The sequence below is a fragment of the Euwallacea fornicatus genome, chromosome 23, assembly GCF_040115645.1.
Source record: "Euwallacea fornicatus isolate EFF26 chromosome 23, ASM4011564v1, whole genome shotgun sequence".
NCBI lineage: Eukaryota > Metazoa > Arthropoda > Insecta > Coleoptera > Curculionidae > Euwallacea > Euwallacea fornicatus.
In genome coordinates, this window is record NC_089563.1 from 501287 (window position 1) to 524206 (window position 22920).

Below are 22920 nucleotides of genomic sequence, written 5' to 3' on the forward strand. Positions count from 1 at the left end.
TATATAGGATGTTCTATTGAAGAATATCGGAGCTATCGTTTTCCTTGTCTTTCAGTGGTTCAATTTTTGATTGAGTTGAAGAAGAAGCGGCCCTAAAATCAAATGAAATAACAGCAGCCATCCTTTCTTTGGGCTTTTTTTGATCATTTATTGAAGGAACTGAACTACAATCGTGAACAAACACGGTGGCATAGAAATTTTCCTTCGGATTGAAAATTCTTTGAACACTTCTCTAAGTGTGTATTTTCTTGTAGTACTGAACCTTGAGTCAAATCTGAATGCTATACTCTTTTCGATATATTCAAGTTTATGCTGTTTATTTTGAAAAAAACTTGCCATAAAATCGAACGAAATTACAGTGGCGTAGGTAGGTAAACAGTAGCGTTCTTCTTTGAAGTTGATCATTTTTGTATAATCTATTCCCATATCTTTTCCAAGCTTGATTCAATCACCCATTACGGCACTATTTCCTGTTAAATCATGACTAGATATTCTTGATGATTTAAAGTAGAATGCGGAGGGAACTAAAAAAACAGTAATATCTTCGCTTAAAATTCGTATCACTCAAACCTTGCATCCAGGAAATGGTAAATGTGTATTTGTGAGAATTTCATGTTGGAACAAAATATCCACTATTTTTCCACAGTAATATTCACAGATGAACGTAATTTTACGAACTCGGGCTTGTCCAATCATTACAATGAATATGCCTGATCGACTGAATATTCACATGAATTCAAAAGGTGGAAAAGTATGTTTCAGGCTAAATCTGTGGGTTGGTTTATTTGGCGATAGGAGCATAAACCACCAAAAAATTACAAAATCAGTTTCACTGCAGATGAGCATTTGAGGACCTACATATGGATTACATCAAGAACAACATTTGTAGTGAAGTGAATAACTTTTGTTTCCTAAAAGATGGTTTTCTACTACATAGCGGTAAGAGAGTAGCTGATTATTTATCTAAAGTATTTCCCGATAGGCATTTCAAATATTGGAGACATACATTGGCCAGCACGCTCACCAGATCTTTCCCCAACGGATTATTATTTATGAAAAACTGTGAAAGCTATCATTTACATATCTGTATCCATCTCTAATAATGAACGAAGGAACATTATCGCGACATTAAGTTCCCAAGTAAGAAGAAGGAACATTTTGACATTAATGGAAAATTTGAAATGACGCTTGGAGCTATGCGTGGAAGTAGAAAGTAAATCCTTCGAGCACCTTTTATAATTTTAATTATTTATTAGTTTTCTCGTTATTTTAAAGACGTTTTTCCAAAAATAATATTTTTGATATTTCTACCTCCGAAAGTTATTGGAATTTTTCACAACTTTTAACTGCAAATTACGCAAGTTTGACTCAATTTCACAAACGTTGTAGTTTTTACAGTTACCGAGGGTTAAGTTTCAGAAACGGTCACCCTATATAGTCGAGTAGTTCAGGGATGTATTTACATGTACTTACCGTAAATTCACCCTTAGTTGTAATAGGGTTGTCTTTATCAAAGCTCGTGGCATTGTCTCACTTACTGCTAGCTCTAATTAAGCTTTTATTTCTTATAAATAACTTATTAATTCGCACAAACGAAGGCAGTAAATACAAAAAAAAACAGAAAATAAACTAGTTAATAAAAGCTCAAATAACTTTAGGTATCTACAATGTATGTTTAATTTTTTTTTGTTGGAAATAAATTGTCGAGTTCCTAAAGTCCCAGTATAGGAGTGATAGGCTTATAATTGTCTTGAATTTTATGTGCATTTATTGTCTTTTGTAGTGTTAATTTGTTTTTATGTAATTTCCTTTATACTTTTAATCTGTCATCCTACAATTTGAGAAGGTAAGATAATTTTTTTGTATTTTTACGTAAAAATTTAAATTTATCAACCTATGTCAAGGGAGCAGAACTCGTTTGGTTCAAACAAATTAATTTACCAATACATTTAACCCCCATATTTCTTCAATTTTACACGTATACAGGGTGTCCCACAAGTGTTTCATTATATTTCAGTGGGTAATAGTACATTGACACCCTGTATATCCTGAAAACACAAATTTTCTCATTAAATTCCAACCCTAAAGTTTTATAGGCGAAGAACTAAAGTGCTCTAAATTACACTTACAATGATTGTGATGATTTCTTGACGACTCTCCTTCAAATGGTTATACTTAGGTGTTCCTTCGCAAGCAGCCTTCAGGCCTTGATAAGAATAAAAATTTGAACTTTTGATTCCAATCCAAAATTGAATTGTAATTGATTTGAATCATTTTCATTAATTGAAGAATCTTTAAAGAATTATTTTTGTTTAAAATGAATAACAATTGATAAATTATTTCAAAAATCGGAATTTTTTTAAAGAAGTATCCACGTGTGCCGGATCACCACAGAAAATACGTCTGGGTGATGGAATCCTAAATTGAAGGTGTACTGCTCTTGGTGGTAAGTTTTCAGTTAATATCTCAAGTTCAAAGAAAATCACTTACCATTTATTTGTCGTTCGTAAAATATAACCGACATTTTACGTTACTGTTACCGTTTTCAATCCTATAAGCTCTCGCTACAAAGGTCAACATTTCTATCTACAGTTCTGTATCATCAAATATCAGACCCTTTTTTAAAACATTTATAAACATATTTGAACCCTTGGGATTTTTTATAATAATGTAAAATTTATAATTCCATGTGCAATAATTATTTTCGAATTGCGAATTGAACAGGGGATTTAAATCATCAATGAGGACTGATCCCATAAGAAACATCATCTTCTAAATTTAAGGAAGTAAGTGAGAAATCTGTGTTAAGTTACAATGAGTTGCATATTCTGCAAAATTCAACTTAATATCTCAAAACTGCAAAAGTTACGACGAAAAAAATATGAAATAGAACTTTAACACCCTATATATCTTAAAGCTTTAAGAAGTAGAGATCCATTTGGTACCGTTAGGGCTCTTCATACTCAAAAAATCTGTACTTAGCGTGTTGGTTTCCCTTGCTCAGACGCCTTGTAGAATTCCACAGCTGTGAATTTTTAATACACCTTCACGTACCTTAGTATTGCGTGTAAAATTGTTAAAGAGACTGAATGGAAAATTTTAAATTTAAATTTTCATTATTTTTACTAATTTTTAACAAACTGTAACATCTCGAAAACAAGCAACAAATTGTTTACTCAAATAGGACAAATTGGATCACAACTGTTTCGAGATTACCATTGAAGTTACGTAGGGAGAGTTGTTTTCCATTCAGCCCACTAAAAAAATATTATAACTTTTTTCCCTAACTTAAGAGATTCTTTATCCATACAAACATGGAAAAAGGCGAATCTCAGCACCAAGACAAAAGTAATATGAATTGTTCAAAAACTGATGTTATATCTGGTAACACTCTGAAGCGGTGGTTTAGAGATCAACATTCTTCAATTTCACAAGGACCGGAGGTAATCTCCAGAAGTGAGAGTTCTTTTAAAGGTTCGCCGATCCAATTGGAGATCGCAGAGGGTGAAATACCCGGCAAGACTTTGGTAAGATTTTTTCATTTCCTATATTATTTCCTCCGAATTTACACCATTTTTTTTCTATTAGAAGGAATTTAAACCCTAAAAGGGAAAAGAAGTTACTCTATAGAGTTTTAAATGTAGCCAGACAGATCTACCTCCCCAAGAATCTGTCCAGAGTAATGGCGTCTCTATGGACAATCCGCTAGTCAAGCGACGAAGAAAAATGTAAACAGGACAGATTAACCAAGTACATGGGAAAAATTCATAATTTTTTTTATCAGCTCTGCAATCCCTCCGGATGAAGACCCATCAACCTCGTCTGAATCAATTGTATCTTTGCCCTCTTATTTTGATGAAGGAATGGGTGGATTCATTGAAGAATTTGAACAATCGAGTAGCGAGGACCTGAACGACTTTACTGAGCAGCAACAGCAGCAGCTGGACTCTCTCACCACGAGACCAGCTTTATCGACTCAGAAAGATTCGCCAGCTTCTTCTTCATACAGCAGCCGAGAGACGAGTGTATCCATTGTTGTCTCCACAGAACTAGAAGAAATGGAACAGAGCAATGGTGACCTCAGTCGTGGATGGCTAAAGAGAACCAAATTTGAATTATTTCCATAAACATTCAAGTTTTTTTCTGATTTTAGATATTACAAATTTCTAAAATTACGTGTCAAATTGCAGTTTAGATTTCGTACTTTCTTAGACAGATTTCACATTATCTGAGACGGCATCAACCGCAAATGATTAAGTTTAAATTGCAATGTGATAATTAGATTTATGGTACTGTTAAAAAATCATCGTTTTTTTCTAATTATCACAGGAAAATTGTTATGAATAAATAATCGATACCTGCAATCATATTAAACTATAATTTGGAGCTGTTGGGGTCCACGTTTTGAAACATGTAGTTTATCTTCGTTATATTCAGTCGGTGGCCCGGATGTAAAATTCCTAAATACTTAAGAAAAAAATTTCTCATACATTTTCATATTTTTTGTAGTACACATATCAATATAGATTTATGGCACTTTCAACTTAGTTTGATTTATTTTCATGTTGTATGCATATGTGTATCGGTGGTTTTTTGTGTAGGTAAGTAAAAGAGGCTCCAAGTCAAGAGCACTACTGAGGGCCTGTTATTTGCTAAATCCACTGTTCGGGGTTAATTTCGTTTTAGTGAAGAACCTTTAAACTCATTGGAAAAAGAACTGCAAATTCATACCTAATATTTATCTAAACACGTCTACTTGTAATCTTGTACCTACTCCTGCGTAGACCCTAAAAATTCTACACTTAAATTAAATATTAGCAAAATGCAAAGAATAATTTTTCAATTATTTAATACCAATAATTGACAGATCTCTGTAGAAAATTGTCAAACAAATTTTTAGTATTTAATAGTTCCCAATGAGTTCTAAACCGTTCCGAAAGTTTATCTTCAGAACATTCTGATATTCTTTCATTATGTCAAAGCCTTTTACAGAACATTAAACCGATTCCTAAAATCCCTCAGTATAATAACTGATGCTCCTTGATTTTCATTAACACTAAATCTGAATATGTCCTTAAATTTTAACAGCAGTCTTCCTGCGAACCCCCAAGAGTTTCGGTTGATATTGGGTGCAAGACTTTTTCTTGAGGGGACGCGGAATAACTTTGGCAATACCAGTTGTCCTTCACATCCCAAAATGTTTCTCTTACTTCGGTTATAGATTAAACAATGGATCCGAAACGACCTCAACAACCAACTGATGCGGGTCCTCAGTCCTCTCGAGCTGAAGGTAGACAAAGGCTGCCATTAGAGAATGATTCTTTGCTTGAGCTTCAGTTAACCGGAGAGGGCACGATTCAGGAAGGTTCCAGTGGATGTAAATTTATTCTTATCGAATTTAATAAAGCTAGTGTCATAATATTTTTTTTGCCAGATCCAACCCTTCCAAGCTCGGGGTACCTTCCAGATCATTTTTCGCCGGAACAAAGAGTCGAACACGCGGAAAACGTTGATTTATCCGGACTTGTTGCCAAAAGTGAAGAAGTTAACGCTGCTGAAGCAATGCTAACTGTAAGTGGTTTTGAAATGCTCATGTTCACGCCAAGACAAAATCTTTGGGGTCTTATTGTAGCAAACAACTACCTGCCACAAGTTAAATTAGTTACACTGCCTTAGTAACACAAAAATATCTAATAACTAAAAACTGGTACAGGAGACTATAATAGACTTGTCCAAAGGCATTTCTGTAGAAATTACAAACCTGTTTTTGAGGCTCTGCAACTTGGAACCTTTTCCAGAAATATACAGGGTTCACTATTAAAAAACGTCTTAACCACTGATCCCTGTCCCTTTCACCTTTTCTGTTAAAATAAATTTGATTGCTTTTATCGATGAGAATTAGACAAAAATTGAGCAATTTGAGTGACAGAACTAAAAGAAGACTCAAAGTGATGATTTAAAAAATGATTCTGTACAAAGCTTTCCTTAATGCATCGCAACTCAAAAACAATATAAGACACATTTAAGGGCGCTTATGTTCAATAAACACATTTTAATTATTGCCAAAATAGAAAAATATACAGGATGTTCTATTATATAAAATGCAGTTTTTGGAGGAAGACGAGCTTCCTTCTTCAAAGTTGAAAAGACAATTCAAATATTAATTTTATTTTTCGTTACAGCGTATTATTTTGTTTATTTAACACCATCGAATCTCGTTTAAATTTTTCAAGCGTTTTCATAGAATTTAATATATTTTCGTTTTTTAAATGAAAATTTAGCGCTGAGTATTTCCGTTAGTAGTGATATTACGAAAAAGCGCCAGGGGAAAATTGACAATTTTTACAACCCTCCTTACTGATAGAAGAGTTTCCGCAACTTGGAATCAGCCTCTACCGAGTGATTTCTATCATCTTATGCAGGACAATTCGTGTTCTGATGGGGACATTTTAACAGCCGTGAGACATGCGAAAAATGAAAAAAAAGGTTCACGTAAATTTGCATTTCTTAAACCATCATCGTTTAAATACAAGATGTAAAAATTTTACATAAACAAAACTAATTTCGGTTTTCGTTTTATGTCCTCTACAGTTTTCGAGATATTTAAATCAAATTCTGGACGAGTATATAGCTTTAGAGCATTAATGATTAGGTTTTTCAATTCGTGCCCACAATCACAGGGTGACTATTCATCGACCCTATTTAGCCTATTTTTTTGTGGTAAGATTGAGAACATTGATTATTGTCTCCTGAAATTTCCATGTTTCAAATTGAATTTGGTCTCCTTTTGGTTTCTTTTAGTTGAGCCAAACACCTGTGGTGGACCCAAAAGGTATAGTGGCGTCAGTTGGGGTAAACCACCCAGAACACCAGCGTCCAATGGCCTCGCTGGAAGGCGATGCGAGTTTAAATCTACCTTCGCAACTACCTGACTCAGCCCGACAAGACATTCCTGATATCTCTGCCGCGGAGCTGTCTCAGCTGGGAGCCAGTGTGAGTGGTCCTCGCTCCCCCATTCCTCAACAAGACAATCCCGCTGATCCTACGGCAGAGGAAGATGTTTTTGATCATTCCCGTTTAGAGGAGGGTCAATTGCGTGGTCGGATTAGGGCAGAAGAGCCAATTGCGTACAATGTAGGCAACTTAGAGGAGCTCATCAGTCATTTCGATGCGCCCGCTTCAAACCAATTTCATAAGCGATGCCACAAATGTAATATGCGCCCCTTTACTTATGAACAGATGCCCTTTTGGTGTAAAGTAAACTGGGAGCTGGAAATCAACGGGTTGAAAATACCGTGTGTAGATTATGGACAGCCAGTTTTCTTCGTCAACAAAAGTAAAACGAACCAGTATTTTGGGCAGTATGAAAAGAAAACAAACAGAGATTTGTATGATGAAGGTCCTAGTACGTCTTTTGGATAGGCGTAGCAGATGTACCTCGATGTCGTATTTTAGATATAACTGACGTAGTGGGCGAGAATACTCACTAAAAAACTGCAAAAGATTTTGAGAGTACTCAGTTGAGTGAGGAAAATCTATTTTTGAAGAGATTGTTTCCAACAATTTTCCTATTTTTAATTGTGTTGTGTTTTATATTTAATTGTAAATTTATATTATTGCTCAAAAGGTTAATATGTGTTTCAGAACGAAATATATCTATTGATTGATACAATTAGCGTTCCATTTTCATTACTGCACATAAGAATTAAAACTTGATTTTTTTCTTACGAATGTGAGGAAAGTTGGAACCTTTCATCTGCATTTTAATCTACTTCATCTTTTACTTTTTAAATAACAAGATACGAATATTTTCCAATATGTGCCAAAAGCTTACCATAAACTAAAATTTTAGTAAACTAGCTTGAAAGAACACTCAATGCAGTACCAAACGGAATCATTAAACGACTTTTGCCAGTGGCACACATCCAGCTGGACAGTTCGGTGCTGTTTCTGGTGACCAACTTGCCAACACCATAGATCCGCCGCTGACGGTAAAAAGAGGTTCTTCTTAATAGAATTAATGTCATCACTTGCTTCTACTCACTCTACGAATGCGTAAGTAGCACGTATCAGTGAAAGGTAAGAAGTTACAAATAGACACCCCCAAAACAAGAAATTAAACTGAATTTTTATATATGTCGGCGCCATCATAAATTTAGCGAATACCCCTAAGTAGACAGGCTCTGTGTATTGGTACGACCCTATGTAATCGATCGGGGTTCTGGGTTTTCTCGCTATTCTGTTGAAACTAAACCATTCATGTTCTTTATGATATGACTTCCAGGAACCCCAGGAATAAGGGACGCACTTGTTTTTAACACGCAAGGGGGGCAAAACGGGGCCAGGGGACGAAATGAATATTGTGTGACAGAGTAGTAATTATCGAGATTTTGGGTGGTAGAGGTCTGGCTCCGGATTGTCATGTCTCTCATTCTTTGATTTGATTACTATACGGTTTACCTTTGGTGCAAGCGATTATTGCCATAAGACATTCATTAGAATATAGGGTAGCAGATAGTTGGTCTGCTACATGTAAATTAGTGTAATCTTAGCGACAATTGTTTTATTTAATAAATAGGCGGTGTTTAGTGACTATAATTAGTGTTTAACTTGGGACTCATGGCTTCTGAAAGCAGTTCTTCCTCTCATTATCCGACATATATATATATACAAAATCTTTATTTCTGACGAAATGGGCTATTGACCTTTTGGTATTTCTGCCCTTGAGTGTATACATTTCATTTTAGGTCTCACTATTTGCAATTTTTCTTAAACTAGGTGTTGTGTAAGCGGGACTAATGCATGGTGTAAGGGAATAAGGTGTTAGGATAGGGTTTATGTTTGGAAGTGTTCTAAGAGGGTGTTTGTGGGAGAATGGAAGCGTGATTGTCTAGTTTGTCTTGTTAGGCACAGTGGGGTCAGTAGTGCTAGATTGTGAGGATTGTTTTTCCATTTTATTTGGATGTGTTGTAGTCGTTCCGTCATTCTTGTCATGTGCGTGCGTTCGTATAATAGTTGGTTAGATGGGTTGTGTAGTGGGTTTTTGGGGTTTCTTATTTTTGTGATAGTTCGTAGAGCGATATGTTCTGTTGTTTGTATGTGTTTTATGGTCTTTTCCGGTGCGTTTGCTCTTAGGATGTGTCCGTAGTCCAGGAGTGGTCTGCATGTGGATTGGTATATTTTTGTTGCAGTCTTTGTGCTGATCCCTTTGTCTTTGTATGTTAGTGACCGGAAATGCTTAGCCCTTTTGATTGTTTCTGTTCTCATGGTCTTTACATGTTTAGTGAACTTCAGTTTGGAGTCGAGTATCATTCCTAGGTATTTTACGTCATTCTTTGGTTCTGTTACTTGTCCGTCCGCTGTTGTTATTGGGGAGTTTGGTTTAATTCGGTGGTTTAACAATAGAAGCTGGTACTTGCCAGCATTTGGTATCAGCCTCCATACGTAAAACCACTTCATTGTTTGGTTAGTAAGTGTTTGGAGTCTTTCTACAGCCTTCTTGGTGTTTTTGTCGTGTACTATAAGCGCTGTGTCATCCGCGTATTGTAAAATGTATGCTGCTTTGTCTATGTGGTCTTTGTCCTGAAGGTTATGATTGTATATGTCATGGCAGTATATGTTGTAGAGTAGAGGAGAGAGTGGAGATCCCTGCGGTAGGCCTTGTTGTGGGGAAAAAGAGAACGATAGAGTATTGCCTATACGAACTTCTAGTTGTCTGTTTTCAAGGATGTTTTTTATAGTTGTTATCAAGCATTTTGGTGTTTGTAGTTCGAAGAGTTTGTACAATAGTCCTTTGTGCCAAACCGTATCGAAGGCTTTGTTGATGTCCATGAATAGACTTGCTGATTTTCCTCCGTTTAAGTGTGTCGTCTGTATGTTATTCGTTAGGACCAAAAGTGGGTAGATCGTCGAGTATTTTGGTTTGAATCCGAATTGATATATTGGAATGTGTTGTCCGATTCGTTTTTCAAGTCTGTCCTTTATGATGTGTTCGAAAAGTTTGCTGATAGTAGATAGTAGGGTGATTGGCCTGTAGCTTTGGGTTTTAGTGTTGTCCATCCCATTTTTTGGAATGGGTATTATTATTCCATTCTTCCATGATTGCGGTATCGTGTTGTTCATAAGACAGTTATTTAATTGATTCCGGATTTCGGTGTGCGTTTCTGGCGTCAGACCTTTTAATACTTTGCTCTTTATTTTGTCTTTTCCAGGCGCTGTGTTTTTAATTTTGTCTAGGGCTTTGGCATATTCTTCGTCCGTAATTATCTCGTGTCTAGGGTTAGTTTGTTCGGTGAAGTAATTGTCATACCAGCGGTTTACTCTGTTCCAGTTATCTTTATCAAATAGTGGATGTTCCTTCGTGCTGAAGGCTTTCTGGAAGTGTCTCGCAAATGCATCAGCTTTGTCTTTGTCTGTATGATGTTCGGTTCCGTTTTTGTTGATTGTTCCAGCTGAGGTAGTCCTTTTGTATCTAGATATTTTTTTGATTTGAATTTTTATATTTTACATCGATTTCTACTGCAATATTTAAAGTCGGCGAGTCACAAAATGGTGATTTACCGATATTCAATCAAAATTTCGAAAATCAAAGGCCCTTTTGGCACATTTATTTAAACAAATAAAAAAATGTCAGCTTGATACTATAACGAAATCTATCAAAAATCAACAAATATACTGTTTGTTATTCTGTATTTTATTTGCGCACTTCCCACATATTTAATCTGGGTTTTATTAAAAAAAATCACTGACTAAAATTTTGAAAAATATCTCCGACATTTAAATTACCTATTATTGTACTTTTTTGTTTAAATTAGAAAATTATGGAGATCCAGTAATTTTTTCCAAACTTGTCTGTAATTCGAAGCAAACCGTGTATGAATATATTCTTTCGTATTCCACTTAGGCGTCTTGAAAGTTAAAGTAAAAATGAGAATTGTGTGGTTGATTTGTTAAGTAGTTTAGTTACGAAATAGGGTACTCTTTAGTCACAGATATTGATCAAAAAAATTATCATTTCCAAATCCTAAAATATACAGGGTGTTTCCTAACTACGTGTAAAAAATTTAAAGGCGTAATCCTCGACTGATTTTGCGTCAAAAATGTCTAATAAACATATGTCGGCAAATGCCTTGTTTCCAAGATACAGGGTGTTGACTGAAAGACGTTGAAAAAGGTTTTAAAGGTTTCTAAAGGTTTAGTGGTATTTACTAATTTGATGAATGAATGATCTGAAGAGACTTGTCTATGCTGTCCCAATAAACACTCTAGATCAACTTCAGGAACGTATAATTACCAGATGTGAAACGATGCGCAACACACCAGGAGTTTTCGAGAGAGTGAGACAATCATTAACAAGAAGGATGGAAGCGTGCATTATGAGTAATGGTGGTCATTTTCAGCAATTCTTATGATTAATCATTAAAGCATTCCCCCAAAAAATTGTCTTTTCTAAAATTCAAACACCCGAATTGAGTCATTTTGGAAATAAAATCTCTTTTTCTTGTCACATTTCAACACCCTGTATCTTGGAAACAAGGCATTTGCGGACATATGTTTATTAGACATTTTTAACTCAAAATCAGTCGAGGAGTACGCCTTTAAATTTTTTACACGTAGTTAGGAAACACCCTGTATATTCACCTATAGTTTATTTACTATACCAATTTCTTAGAAATAACTGATAAATATCCACATTTAAAAAAGAAAAAAAGCGATTTCGGAACAAGATTCATTTTCATGTCATGTCAAGCAACTTGGTATCGGCTTTACCTCTACATCGTCAGCATTATGAGTTCTAATATGTTCTAAACATGGACAATCAGTATATCTTTCAGCTAATCCCTAAAACTTTTACATTATTTACACTACACGTAAGTTCAGGAAAGGAAATTTCAAATATTCGAAAACACCTAAAATATACTAAATAAAAAAAAATCTATTTTGGTATTTACGAATATAACGTATATTTAAATGTTTTTTGTGGAGTTCCTAAGGCCCCACTATACGACCAATACAGTTGAAATTGCTTCAAATTTTACGTGCATTTGTCTTGTGTAGCGGTCTATATATGTTTTATGTTATTTCCGTTATTTTGTTAAAATAATTAGTTACTTCTCGTTGTCTTATCATTTGAGAGGGTAAGTTTTATTTATTGTATAAGTGACATAATTATTATAACATGACATTTTATTAAATTATTAACAGGGCCGTATTATGTATGTATCTATCAAAATATCTAAGTTTGAGCGAAAAGGTTTTGTAAGTTTAATTTTTTTTTCAAACCAAATTCAACGATTTCGGCAAAAAATATTTTTCCTTTCAAATACGTACCGCTTCACTCACGAAATCATGAATTGTGAAGATCACTAAGTTTCACATGTCTAAAATTTTACACAAGAATGTATAGGTCGATTCACAACGCAACCGACGCAGAACAGGTGCCTGTAGAGGAACTCAAAACATGTCGATTTTTTATATGAAGTTTGTTTCTGATGCCTACGTTGCTGAGACGCCGGCTTCAGAAGATGAATAAAAAAATTTGAAAAAATGCTAAATTTTCACGAAAGCTTTAGCCTAAAATCATCATATTTAGGAAATGATTTTGTTTTCTTGACGTCTCAATTTGTTAAAAATCAAAGTGAAAGCTCAGTAAGAGGTGAGTTAAGGGGGTTAAAACTAAATGAATTTTTTTAAAACCATAATCTAATTAAAAACTAAGGTTTAACAATATGATAGTAAAAACAATTTTATATCTTTTTGTACTTTTGTACTTTGCTCGGAAATGGCTGGTTATTAAGAAAAAAAAATGTGATTTGGTGTCAAAATCAATCAAATCGAGTTAATTAAAGGAATTAATTTATAATATTATAGTAATCTGTGAACTGCATCATAGCTCGTCAATATCCTTACATCAAAGGGTTTTATAAATGATAATTAAAACGAGCTTTCATTATTAATAAATATTAACTAAAATGTATTTAAAATTTCAGTTTGTTGGAAGGCCCGTTTTGAGGTCCTTTACATGCACTCGTTTTGTGTCAGTTGCGTTACGAATCGCCCTGTATTATCAAAAAATAGTCCAAATAAAACCCCGAAAATTTCTCCGAATCAGAAATGAAGGTACCTTAAGTTGTACTTCCAATAATTTTGACGATATTTAGACAATTTTCATTTTCGGAAAATCCGCTATAAGTACTTATGTATATAGACACTTATTCCTTTACATGCGTTCCTGAGACCTTGGATTTACAAAAGGCGAAAATTATCCTTCCAGATCACAGAAAAGTTATCTAAAATCCTTCATTTTCTTGAGAAAATTTAAAATTTGGGGTTACTGTATTGTTGAAATTTGAATAGCTATTGATTCTAATCAAACACAAGCATTTTCCCTTAAATTATGCATGAATTCAAACATGAATTCCACAATTCCAAAATATTACATTAAAATAATGTAATACAGGTATCGGCGTAGAAGTTTTTGTTAATCGGAACGCCCGGTTAGTTGAGCAAGTGAGTATGAGAAAAACACGAAAAAACGTTCCAGTGTTCTTCATCCGATTCGATAAAATAACTAACGTGGATGCAAAAGATATATAAAATCCAAAAAAACAACTTCACTTACTTAAAGTTAATCCAAAACGCTTTTTCTGCCATCAACTGAATGCGAACTGAGGTATTTTAGGTTTGATGGACAGTCATAACAGCACATTAAGATACAAGTTTGTTAAGAGAATACATTGCCACACGAATCCACGTGCTCAAAACGTGGGACAACACTACGAGTCGGCAATGAATGGATACGCCAATTGTCTTATGAAACGTGAATTTTATATTGTTTTTTTACTACAGTCTAACAATGAAAAAAAAAAACTAATTATAAGCTTGAAGAGTTTACTAATATGAACATTATCAAAAATGAGCTGAATAACACTGAAGAAACTACATTCTTTGTCAATGAAGAGGTGAAAGAGGTACTAATGTTCTTATTTACCCCAGCGAAACAAATTTGACAAATTATGAAAATATCAGTTTGACGCTTTTTCTTATCTTGACAGATTTACAACTCATACAGCAATGGAAAAAGGTGAATCTGAGCAGGAACAACAAGAGGACCAAAACCCTCAACATAACATACCTGAAGAGCACGAAGCTGAAATAAGAGGTGAGAATCTACTTCAAGAAGATCACCTTCCGCAGGGAGTTAATGCTCCAATCTCGGGGGATAAATTAGGGAAAATTAACTGGCGGGTGGTGAGATTCTGTTATTTGGTTGTTTTGGTTTGCTCTCATTAACATTGTTTCCCAGGAGGACCCTGAAACTAAGATGGAAAGAGGCTCCAATTTAACCAGTCCTACAAAAAGAAAACATACCAAGCGATCAACACAAGAGTCTGTGACATTTGACCAGGATAAAGCTCAAATTCCGGACACTAGTATATCACCAGCGGTAGCAACCTTTGCCGAGGGCAAAAAAATCTTACCTATATTCCAGTGTCAGAGAGAGATTATTTCACCTACAGAAAGTCCCTTGCACAAGCGACATAAAATACAGTAAGCTAAACTGTCCGTGTACACAAAGAAACCTGATCCACTTTTTTCAGGTCTGACGAAACATCAACTTCAAAACTTGTCATTGAATCTTATAGCTCAAGTGATTCTGCATCCTCTCCAGAAGAACAGAAATCACCCTCGCCCGAGCCTGGTACATCTGCACGAGTTCATTTTAATGAAGACACGGAAGAAGTTACTGAGGAGAATGAAGAATCGCGTGAACACCTGTCCACTGAGCAGCAACAACTGGACAATCCGATGATGAAACCAGCTTTGCTAACTCAGAAAGCCTCTTCTTCGGGAAATAGTCGACAACCGAGTAGTAGTAGTAGTAATTCTGCACCTGAAAAACTCACCTGTCGACTTCCTATAAACGAATCGACTCGAGCAGCATTAACCTTATACATACTTGTAAATCAAAATGTAAAAGAAGGTGAAAAATCTTCCGACATTTTGGACCCTTTAATAAGCGATAATCGAAGACAACCCGTGGAAAATCTGGAATGTCACCAGATTGTTCACTCCTCTGTGCCTTTTGATATTCCGGTAATAAAAGGTATAGAAAAATCGGTGGATTCAATACTAATGCCTCCTCCGAATATGAGGATTGAAAATATTACACCTCCAAACCAAGTAAGGAACGATGTCGTAAAAGAAAATAAACGGAAATCAAAGTTATGGTGGTGCATTGACTCAGTCACTTTCTACCCTTTAGATCAATTACACCACAGATTCCGTGCCTCATATTTAGCTAATGGCATCAGGTGGAATATCACATCTTACCCTAGAAATCTCCCATCTAACCAACCTGGTACTCTACAGTTTTCTTCTGGTTCGCACGATCCACGTACTCTACCACCTGATGTTGAACCAGCGGAAGAAGATGAAGAATTCGTGGGCAGGCCCAACATACGTGGAACCTCCAAACGCGTATTGGGTCTTGTTCCTCATATTGGGAACATCAATCTAACTTCGATACTATGGACTGAGCCTAATCCTGAAGAAGTTTTCTGTCGAGGTATTAAGAGATGCAAGTCTTGCGGCATGCCACAGGGTTTGTTTACCCGCCTTCCAATCACCGTTAAATTACTGTGGTACAATTCACTAGATGAAACAGAGGGGCCCTACACAGAAACCGTTGAATGTGCATTCCCCGTGGACATATGGGGAACAGCTTCGCTTTTGAAAAGACAAGACAGTAATGTGGGTTGGATTCTAGACTCGAAAGTATTAGATGTCGATTTGATGCTTCTGAAATATGCCGAAGCTCAAGATTACGGAAGTGAAATTTCCGAAAGTATAAGCGCCGAAGGTAAAAGTTCCGAAAGAAAAACTTCCGAAAGTGAGAGTTCCGAAGGTGAAAGTTCAGAAAGTGAAATTGTTTGATAAAGGTGCAGGCAAAGAGAAAGGAAAATTCCGGAAATAATGGGATTTTCGAGTGACGAAATGAGTGAATATGATTCCTCGTCTAAGCTTTATCACCTACCTATTTTAGAAAAATTACTTAACTAAGTAGTGACGTAAGCAATGATCACTTCAATTCAAATTTATCGAGCAAAATAACATAAAGCTTATGGAAGTTTGTGCTTGATAATACTTTGAGCATATGTAACGTGTGTGTTATCGAATTACCAATCAGTTAAGTGTTATATTTAGGCGCAGTGTGATAGAATCGATAAACGACAATATTTATTTTCGTTTCCTAATTAGAATCCCTCTACAAGACTAAGCAGCGATCCCAGGGCATTTCAGGAATCTGGAGATTTCGGGATTATAATATTTATAAGCGAAATAAGTGAAAATAAAATAAATAATGAGGCAAAGACAAGTAGCTTTCTAGGAAATATCTTCTAAAAAGTCTAAATATTAATTAATAATACTAGAGGACTCAATATAATGCACAATGCACATTGGTTCGAGCATTAGAAAAGTAATGAGTGTTAATGTTATGGGGCTACTTTTTGCTTTTTTAATATAATGTATTTTGACGACGTGTAATTTGGGTGAGACTGCTATTTTAAAAAAATTAACGAAAGCTCAGAAATTTTCAATTATAAAATTTTAAAATGTAATTTTAAAAACAAAGATATCTCCAAATAAAAAGCATAGTAATGTTTTATTTTATATTTTCACTAAAAATATATGCGATATTCCAGACTTTTAAATTCTTTCTTAACATTCTTTACTAAGCACCAACCGTCCATGACGTTCCGTTATTCCCTGCTATTCCCATAATCAGCTTTTGATTTTTTCAATTTGTAGAAGTTGGCTTGTTGAGACGCTGTATATCTCAACGAAAAATATCCGAAAATAATCTCAACGCACAGCAAAATCAAAATTACAGCTTGGCACACGATTTCCAGAATGCCTAGTTGAAAATAAGGGTTGAATAGTAACAGTCCTTGTAAGGGTAGTTGCAGGAAGACCGAAAGCATCCAAAAACCTGCCAATTCTGGGATCTGTAATTGTTGCATTGCCTGGAATTGTTATTATATTTTATTTAAAATTTACCTTATCATTCAGATTTCCCTCATATAGCATGTAAAGTCTGATAATTTCCACTGCAAATATTGTGCTAGTTATGATTACGATAGTAAGTTGGACTAGTCTACTGAAAAGGGAGTACTGAAAAATAAATAACGATAATTACCTAACAAAACTGAGATCCTTATTGAATTGTAGGTTTGGTATCACAATACCACTATCTTACTCTTTACTAAACCAGATTTTTTAAAATCAAACACTGTGCAGATTTTTCACGGAATTAACTTGTCTTCAGTAGCTAGTGGCGCAATATCTTACGATAGTGATCATTTTCACACGTTTTTCACACTATACCATCGCTTTGAGTGCAAAAACTATGAAAGATTTCCTCTCGACTCCCTTTGAATTTTGTTTCAACCCATTCAAAAATGAAAACAGAGCAGGACTATTACTTTGGCAAAGACATTTCGTGTTTGTTTTCTGCGTTGTTTTTTTGTCTCCCACCCTCTTCCAGTTATTTACAAAAATATCTAGAAATGTACATAATTTTTTTTGTAAAAAATGCAGTGTACTTCAAGTGTTCGAATTAGCATTTCCACATATTTCAAAAAATATGGCCAAAAAGGGGGTTAATCCTTACCAAAAACTAAATTTTCTTGATCTAATTTAATTTTAATTTAGATAAATTTATTAAATTTTATCAAATGTAGAAGTGCAAAAAATTATATTGAACCCCATACTAGTCCTAAACGATTGATTACGAACAAACACACATTAGACTTAAAAAAGTGCTTCGCCATGCCGTCGGTTTTAACGTTAATCTTCTTTTATACAGGGTGTCCCGCAAACCTTTGACAATACTTCGTCTGATGAAAGGCCCATCCTTTAGAAGTCAGAAACTGAAAAAATAGCCTAAATGAAAATATCATGGATTTCGAGATATTTACACTTTTTTCAAAATCGAAAAACACTAACATCACTTGATGTTTCGTACTGTCACTGTTACACCACTCCAAGTAGAAAAGCAAAATTTCTGTATTCATTTCGTCAATGGTCATTATTCAAAACCACATCGATAGATTTTACATGTATGCTTCGGATTTAAAAAAAAAACATTTAGATTTTAACGAATTCCTGATAACTCAATTTCTATTATGTAACTTTTGCTCCCTACTGTAGCAATGGATGTATAGCTATCTTGATGCCCATAGGCTCAAAAAATAGCGCCGTTCTTCTAGATTCTGAAATGGTATAATAAGCATGTGTTTCTCCAACAGAAAATATTTGTTTGGCCTGTTAGATGAAACAAATACAATCTTTCCACCACATTACAACATCGTTTAATGGAAATTTATTGATTTGCAAAAAAATCACATCTTCATACAGCACATCTTGATTATTTTTATTGCATTATCTACATAACAACAAATTTTAACATTGATCAACCTGTTGAAAAGTAGTCCGGTCTTTTTCGTTAATTATTTTGTGAGTAATTTTTTGAACTTATTCTAGTATACTTATTAACCATTTGTGCAGTATACCTCTTGCGAACGTGCAGAAATGCACTTTATCTATGGGGAGTGCGATTAGCGCTTCAATACACCACTGGGAAAAATTTCCATTTCGAAATCATCTTGAACCACGCGTTTTCAGTGCTGTACACAACGACTATTCTGAAGGAAGATTGCTAAGAGGACGTGCTGGAGAAGGGAGACCGCGGGAGGTTGATGATGAAGAGGTATTGGAAGAAATACATCGGGATCCAACTACGTCAGTACGAGACATTGAACGTCGGACAGCCATTCCGAAATCGATTGTACATCGAATTTTAAAGCGGAATCTAATGTAACCATATCATGTCCAAAGAGTACAGGCCATTCTTCCAAAAGACTTTCAACACAGAGTGAATTTTTGTAGACGCATGTTACGTAAAATTCATCTAGATCCAACGATTTTCGATCGCATTCTTTGGACAGGTGAGTCTTCGTGCAAGCGAGGTGGTGTTTTCAACATTCATCACTTTCACAGTTGGCAAATGGAGAATCCACATTGCTTCATCTAACGGACCAAACAAATATTTTCTGTTGGAGAAACACATGCTTATTATACCATTTCAGAATCTAGAAGAACGGTGCTATTTTTTGATCTCATGAGCTTCGGGACAGCTGTACATCCAATGCTACAGCAGGGAGCAAAAGATACATAATAGAATTGGAGTTATCAGGAATCCATTAAAACAGAGATGTTCTTTAAAAATACGAAGCATACATGTAAAATCTATCGATATGGTTTTAAACAATGATCATTAACAAAATTAATACAGAAATTTTGCTTCTCTACTTGGAGTAGTGTAACAGTGACACTACGAAATATCAAGTGATGTTAGTGTTTGTCGATTTTGAAAAAAGTGTAAATATCTCGAAATCCATGATATTTTCATTGAAGCTATTTTTTCATTTTCTGACTTTTAAAGCATAGGCCCTCCATCAGGCGAAGTATTGTCGAAGGTTACCCCTGTATATTGTTAGCGTCACCCAAAAATCATACGTAGCACCAGTTACAGTGTAGGGACAATTTTTTTCTATCATAGAATACTCAGTTTGACTACTGACGCCTAAAAGGTCAGAAAATTTCAATTTTTTTTAATGGAAAAGTTGCCTTGTTAAAACGTTTTTGATATGAGTAAAAGCGTCAGGGTTCGCGCTCCCAATCTTAGAGCAAAATTAAACGAGGAGAGAATGAAAATTTCAGTAACAAGTGATCATTAAAGTCAATAATCTAATGGAATCAGAGAGAGCACCCTGTTTTTATTATAACTCATTGTGCATCTGGAAATTCAAATTGTAACACTTGAAACATAAGCATTTCATAAGGAGAAAGATTTTGCATAACTAGGTATTTTTGCAAATAACTAGAAAATGGTGACATGTATTGATAATACGCAACGAATAAAAACACTTTTTAAATGATCAAAGAAATGAAACATTGGCAAATGGCTGACTATTGATGTACCATGAAGGAAGTTTTTTCATGGAGAAAGGGAGCTCAGTGTTAAATAAAATAATACCCTGTATCTATGTCGAATTCAGTGAATCACATATTCTCCAAATTTCAACTTAATATCACAAAATTGTAAAACCGAAAAAAGAAAAATTATCGTTGATTTTTAACATACTGTATATTGTCAACACTTTGAAAAATAGAACTTCAATCCGCTTGTTTTGCATTTCGTTATTATCAAAGAATATGTGGTTAGTGCATGGGTTTCCCTTTTTGGGACACCTGTATACACTACATTGTACCGTGCGTCTCTAAATTATGAAAGTGACGTAAGCAACATTTGAAGCAACAAGCAAACAAGTTAACGGGAGGGAGGGGGGCGAGAATTTACAGCCGCACAGTATACACTATACTCTTTTTTGGAATACTGCATAAATTCCTTTATGAAAAACCAATATACATTTTTTTGTTCAATGTTGTTCATATTTCAATGTTCAATACGGCGACACCTGATTTTTTATAAAGTGGTACTCTGTATATTTTTCGCTTATAAAATTAAATTATTCTAGAGGAACGTTTTGCTACAATTTGCTCATATATTTACTTCAATTGGTTCTCAAAATATTGAGAAATATACAGAGTAACGTAGTAAATTTTGGTTTAAAAGCTGTTTTTCCCTGTTTAGCGGGACAAAATGTGTTTCGACTTAAATGAGACACTGTGTATATTTTAATGTCACTGCGTTGGACAATTAAATTTTCAATAAAAATTTTTAGGCGAATATACTCACGTTGCCAATTAAGAAGTTGAGCAACACTATCACCCACACAGGACTGAACACTACGTTAAAATACGCAGCCATTTGGAGAGGTAAGTTTGACATGACTTCATTTCCTGAAACCAATAAACGCTGTAACTATCAATGGAGATAGAACATTGAGGTAGTTATTATCAATCTATGTGTAAGTTATTTTTGAATGTTAAAGATGTGGTAAGAAAAATTAAAAAAAAAATCGTGATGTAGTAAAAGAAGACTTGGACATTTAAGGTCATCTAACATGGAAAAGGTGATCATAAAAAAACGTTGAATTATCAGACATATCTTGGATGAATTCAGATAATTACATGTCCGCAGTCGGACGTTTGATAGTGAATAACAAAGGGAGGTAAATGTTAACGCTTTTCGTTTACGGTCCGCCACTTTTTCTAATTATTACTCGTTACAAACCGTCCAGAAGGGGTTGAAGAAGATTTATCCAGAAAGCAGATGGACTTATAACCACCGATTCATGGCTGTTCATGATACATAATTTAACATCTATCGCCTTTCACTTGTTACTGCTCAATATGGTTTTCGTTTATATTTTCATCTACAGGGTGTCCCAAAAATGCACGTCAAAAATGATATCATGAGATTATTTGGATCAACACATTAAGATTACATTCAAAAATTATTTGAAAAAGTTTTTTGTTTAGAAGTTATTAACGCTCAAAGATCTTAAAAAAAAATAATGTCTTCGCCATATTTGGTGAATGCTTGAAAGGATTTCAATGCAACCTGCTCTACATTTATCATTAATAGAGAGATTATTTTCATGCAGCATTCATATTTATTCGCAATGTGCAAATGCTGAGTTTTTAGCTATGTTTGTAGAAAAATGGACAGAACTTTTTGCCGGGTAGCTGCATGGTATTAATTTTTTTTGTAATACATTAGCCCTTTTATTAATTGTTCTATTTCTTGAGAATTTCTTTTACAATTGACATTTCTCGCTAAAAAAAATATTGATATTCTCATGTAGAACACCAATTTACCATCACTTGTGTGACGTCACTTATGGAATATGTCATAAAACATTATCGAAATTTTTTTAAGGTTCTTTTGAAATCAACAATGACGCTTTCTAAGAAAAAACTGACCGACATGATTAAAATTGTGGGTTTTCGTGAAGATATTTTCTGATACCTTGTATTACGGTTTATGCGGCGTGCTTCCGGAATCGTGGCAACTCGGTCGCCGATCATGTGGTTGGATTTTTGCGGAAGACCCATATGGGAAAAACCGATAATTCTAACTATATCGGTCATTTCTTCGTTCGAGAACGCCATTATTGATTTCAAAATAAACTTAAAAAATTTTCATAAACTTTTATGGCATTTTCCGTAAGTGACGCCGACAAGTATCATATAGTTACTCAACTGATGGGAAATTGGTGCTCTGTATGAGAAAAGAAAATAACTTTTTTCGCATGAAATGTTAGTCGTGCGGGAAATTTCCAACAGATAAAAAAGTCGGAGGAAAAGCTAATGTATCATCAACAAAAAAATAAAATAAAAACGATGCAGCTACTCAGTAAAAAGTTCTGGTCACTTTTGTGCGAATGTTGCTAAGAACTTACCACTTACATATTACGAATAGACATAAATGCACCATGAAAACAATTTCTGTATTAATGATAAGTGCACAGTAGGTTTCATTGGAATCCTTTTAAGAATTCACAAAATATAGCAAAAAACATGTTTTTTTTATAAATTCTCGGAGCGTCAATAACGTTTAAACAAAACAATTTTTGAAATAATTTTTGAATCAGTCTTAATGTATCGACCCAAATAATCTTATGACACCACTTTTGACATGAATTTTCGAGACACCCTGTATAATTTAAGACGAAACCAATCGTAATACGTTAATTATCAGGCGATTTCAGCTTGATAATTGGCCAACAATCAAAGTTTCGTGCCTACGATTTTATTACCCATTTTCTTTTCATTCTTAGTCTCAGAATTTGGATCCTTCCCATCACAAATCAACGAGAACGTTTGATTTTTGTCCTTAAGGGTGACATCTTCAATTAAAAAATAGACGACTTGAAAATCACTGTCATT

At 34.7% G+C, this 22920-nt stretch overlaps 4 protein-coding genes across 9 annotated transcripts in view; 3 read left to right on the forward strand and 1 right to left on the reverse strand.

Annotated features, from left to right (window-relative positions):
- The first annotated feature begins 1697 nt into the window (after positions 1 to 1697).
- Positions 1698 to 4127, forward strand: LOC136346463 (uncharacterized). Its single transcript, XM_066295637.1, has 4 exons — positions 1698 to 1846; positions 3294 to 3527; positions 3589 to 3728; positions 3785 to 4127. The coding sequence occupies exons 3-4, from the start codon at positions 3694 to 3696 to the stop codon at positions 4125 to 4127; spliced, it is 378 nt and encodes a 125-aa protein (XP_066151734.1). The 5' UTR covers positions 1698 to 1846; positions 3294 to 3527; positions 3589 to 3693.
- Positions 4128 to 4478: 351 nt separating this feature from the next.
- Positions 4479 to 7672, forward strand: LOC136346462 (uncharacterized). The gene is made up of 4 exons (XM_066295636.1): positions 4479 to 4601; positions 5222 to 5377; positions 5435 to 5571; positions 6802 to 7672. Exons 2-4 carry the CDS (start codon positions 5230 to 5232, stop codon positions 7420 to 7422), a joined length of 906 nt encoding a protein of 301 aa, XP_066151733.1. The 5' UTR covers positions 4479 to 4601; positions 5222 to 5229; the 3' UTR covers positions 7423 to 7672.
- A 4284-nt stretch (positions 7673 to 11956) lies between these two features.
- Positions 11957 to 16407, forward strand: LOC136346537 (uncharacterized). 2 transcript variants are annotated; one of them, XM_066295769.1, is made up of 4 exons: positions 11957 to 12137; positions 14055 to 14250; positions 14306 to 14550; positions 14601 to 16407. In XM_066295769.1, the coding sequence occupies exons 2-4, from the start codon at positions 14074 to 14076 to the stop codon at positions 15934 to 15936; spliced, it is 1758 nt and encodes a 585-aa protein (XP_066151866.1). In that variant the 5' UTR covers positions 11957 to 12137; positions 14055 to 14073; the 3' UTR covers positions 15937 to 16407. The 2 variants fall into 2 exon arrangements, with proteins under 2 accessions (XP_066151866.1, XP_066151867.1); XM_066295770.1 differs by lacking the exon at positions 11957 to 12137 and having other exon boundaries at positions 14054 to 14161.
- Positions 16408 to 16508: 101 nt separating this feature from the next.
- The window catches only part of LOC136346555 (transmembrane protein 17-like), a 72314-nt gene continuing 65902 nt past the window's right edge, over positions 16509 to 22920 (reverse strand). For 4 of the 5 annotated variants that reach the window (XM_066295798.1, XM_066295797.1, XM_066295800.1 and 1 more), the window contains 3 exons: positions 20825 to 20928; positions 17062 to 17175; positions 16509 to 17009 (listed from right to left, as the gene is read on the reverse strand). In XM_066295798.1, coding sequence (XP_066151895.1) covers positions 16764 to 17009; positions 17062 to 17175; positions 20825 to 20928 — 464 coding nt within the window. In that variant the 3' untranslated portion in view covers positions 16509 to 16763. Of the gene's footprint in view, positions 17010 to 17061; positions 17176 to 20824; positions 20929 to 22790; positions 22897 to 22920 lie in introns of those variants that run through there. The other variant, XM_066295799.1, reaches the window with a different exon arrangement.

Bases quoted from the DNA above. Each gene is read 5' to 3' on its own strand.
- LOC136346537 (XM_066295769.1), top strand. From the start codon at position 14,074: ATGGAAAAAGGTGAATCTGAGCAGGAACAACAAGAGGACCAAAACCCT. The intron at 14,251-14,305 runs GTGAGATTCTGT...ATTGTTTCCCAG, and splicing joins GGAAAATTAACTGGCGGGTG to GAGGACCCTGAAACTAAGAT. The intron at 14,551-14,600 runs GTAAGCTAAACT...CACTTTTTTCAG, and splicing joins CACAAGCGACATAAAATACA to GTCTGACGAAACATCAACTT.
- LOC136346462 (XM_066295636.1), top strand. From the start codon at position 5,230: ATGGATCCGAAACGACCTCAACAACCAACTGATGCGGGTCCTCAGTCC. The intron at 5,378-5,434 runs GTAAATTTATTC...TTTTTTTGCCAG, and splicing joins TCAGGAAGGTTCCAGTGGAT to ATCCAACCCTTCCAAGCTCG. The intron at 5,572-6,801 runs GTAAGTGGTTTT...GGTTTCTTTTAG, and splicing joins CTGCTGAAGCAATGCTAACT to TTGAGCCAAACACCTGTGGT.
- LOC136346463 (XM_066295637.1), top strand. From the start codon at position 3,694: ATGGACAATCCGCTAGTCAAGCGACGAAGAAAAAT. The intron at 3,729-3,784 runs GTAAACAGGACA...TTTTTTTATCAG, and splicing joins GTCAAGCGACGAAGAAAAAT to CTCTGCAATCCCTCCGGATG.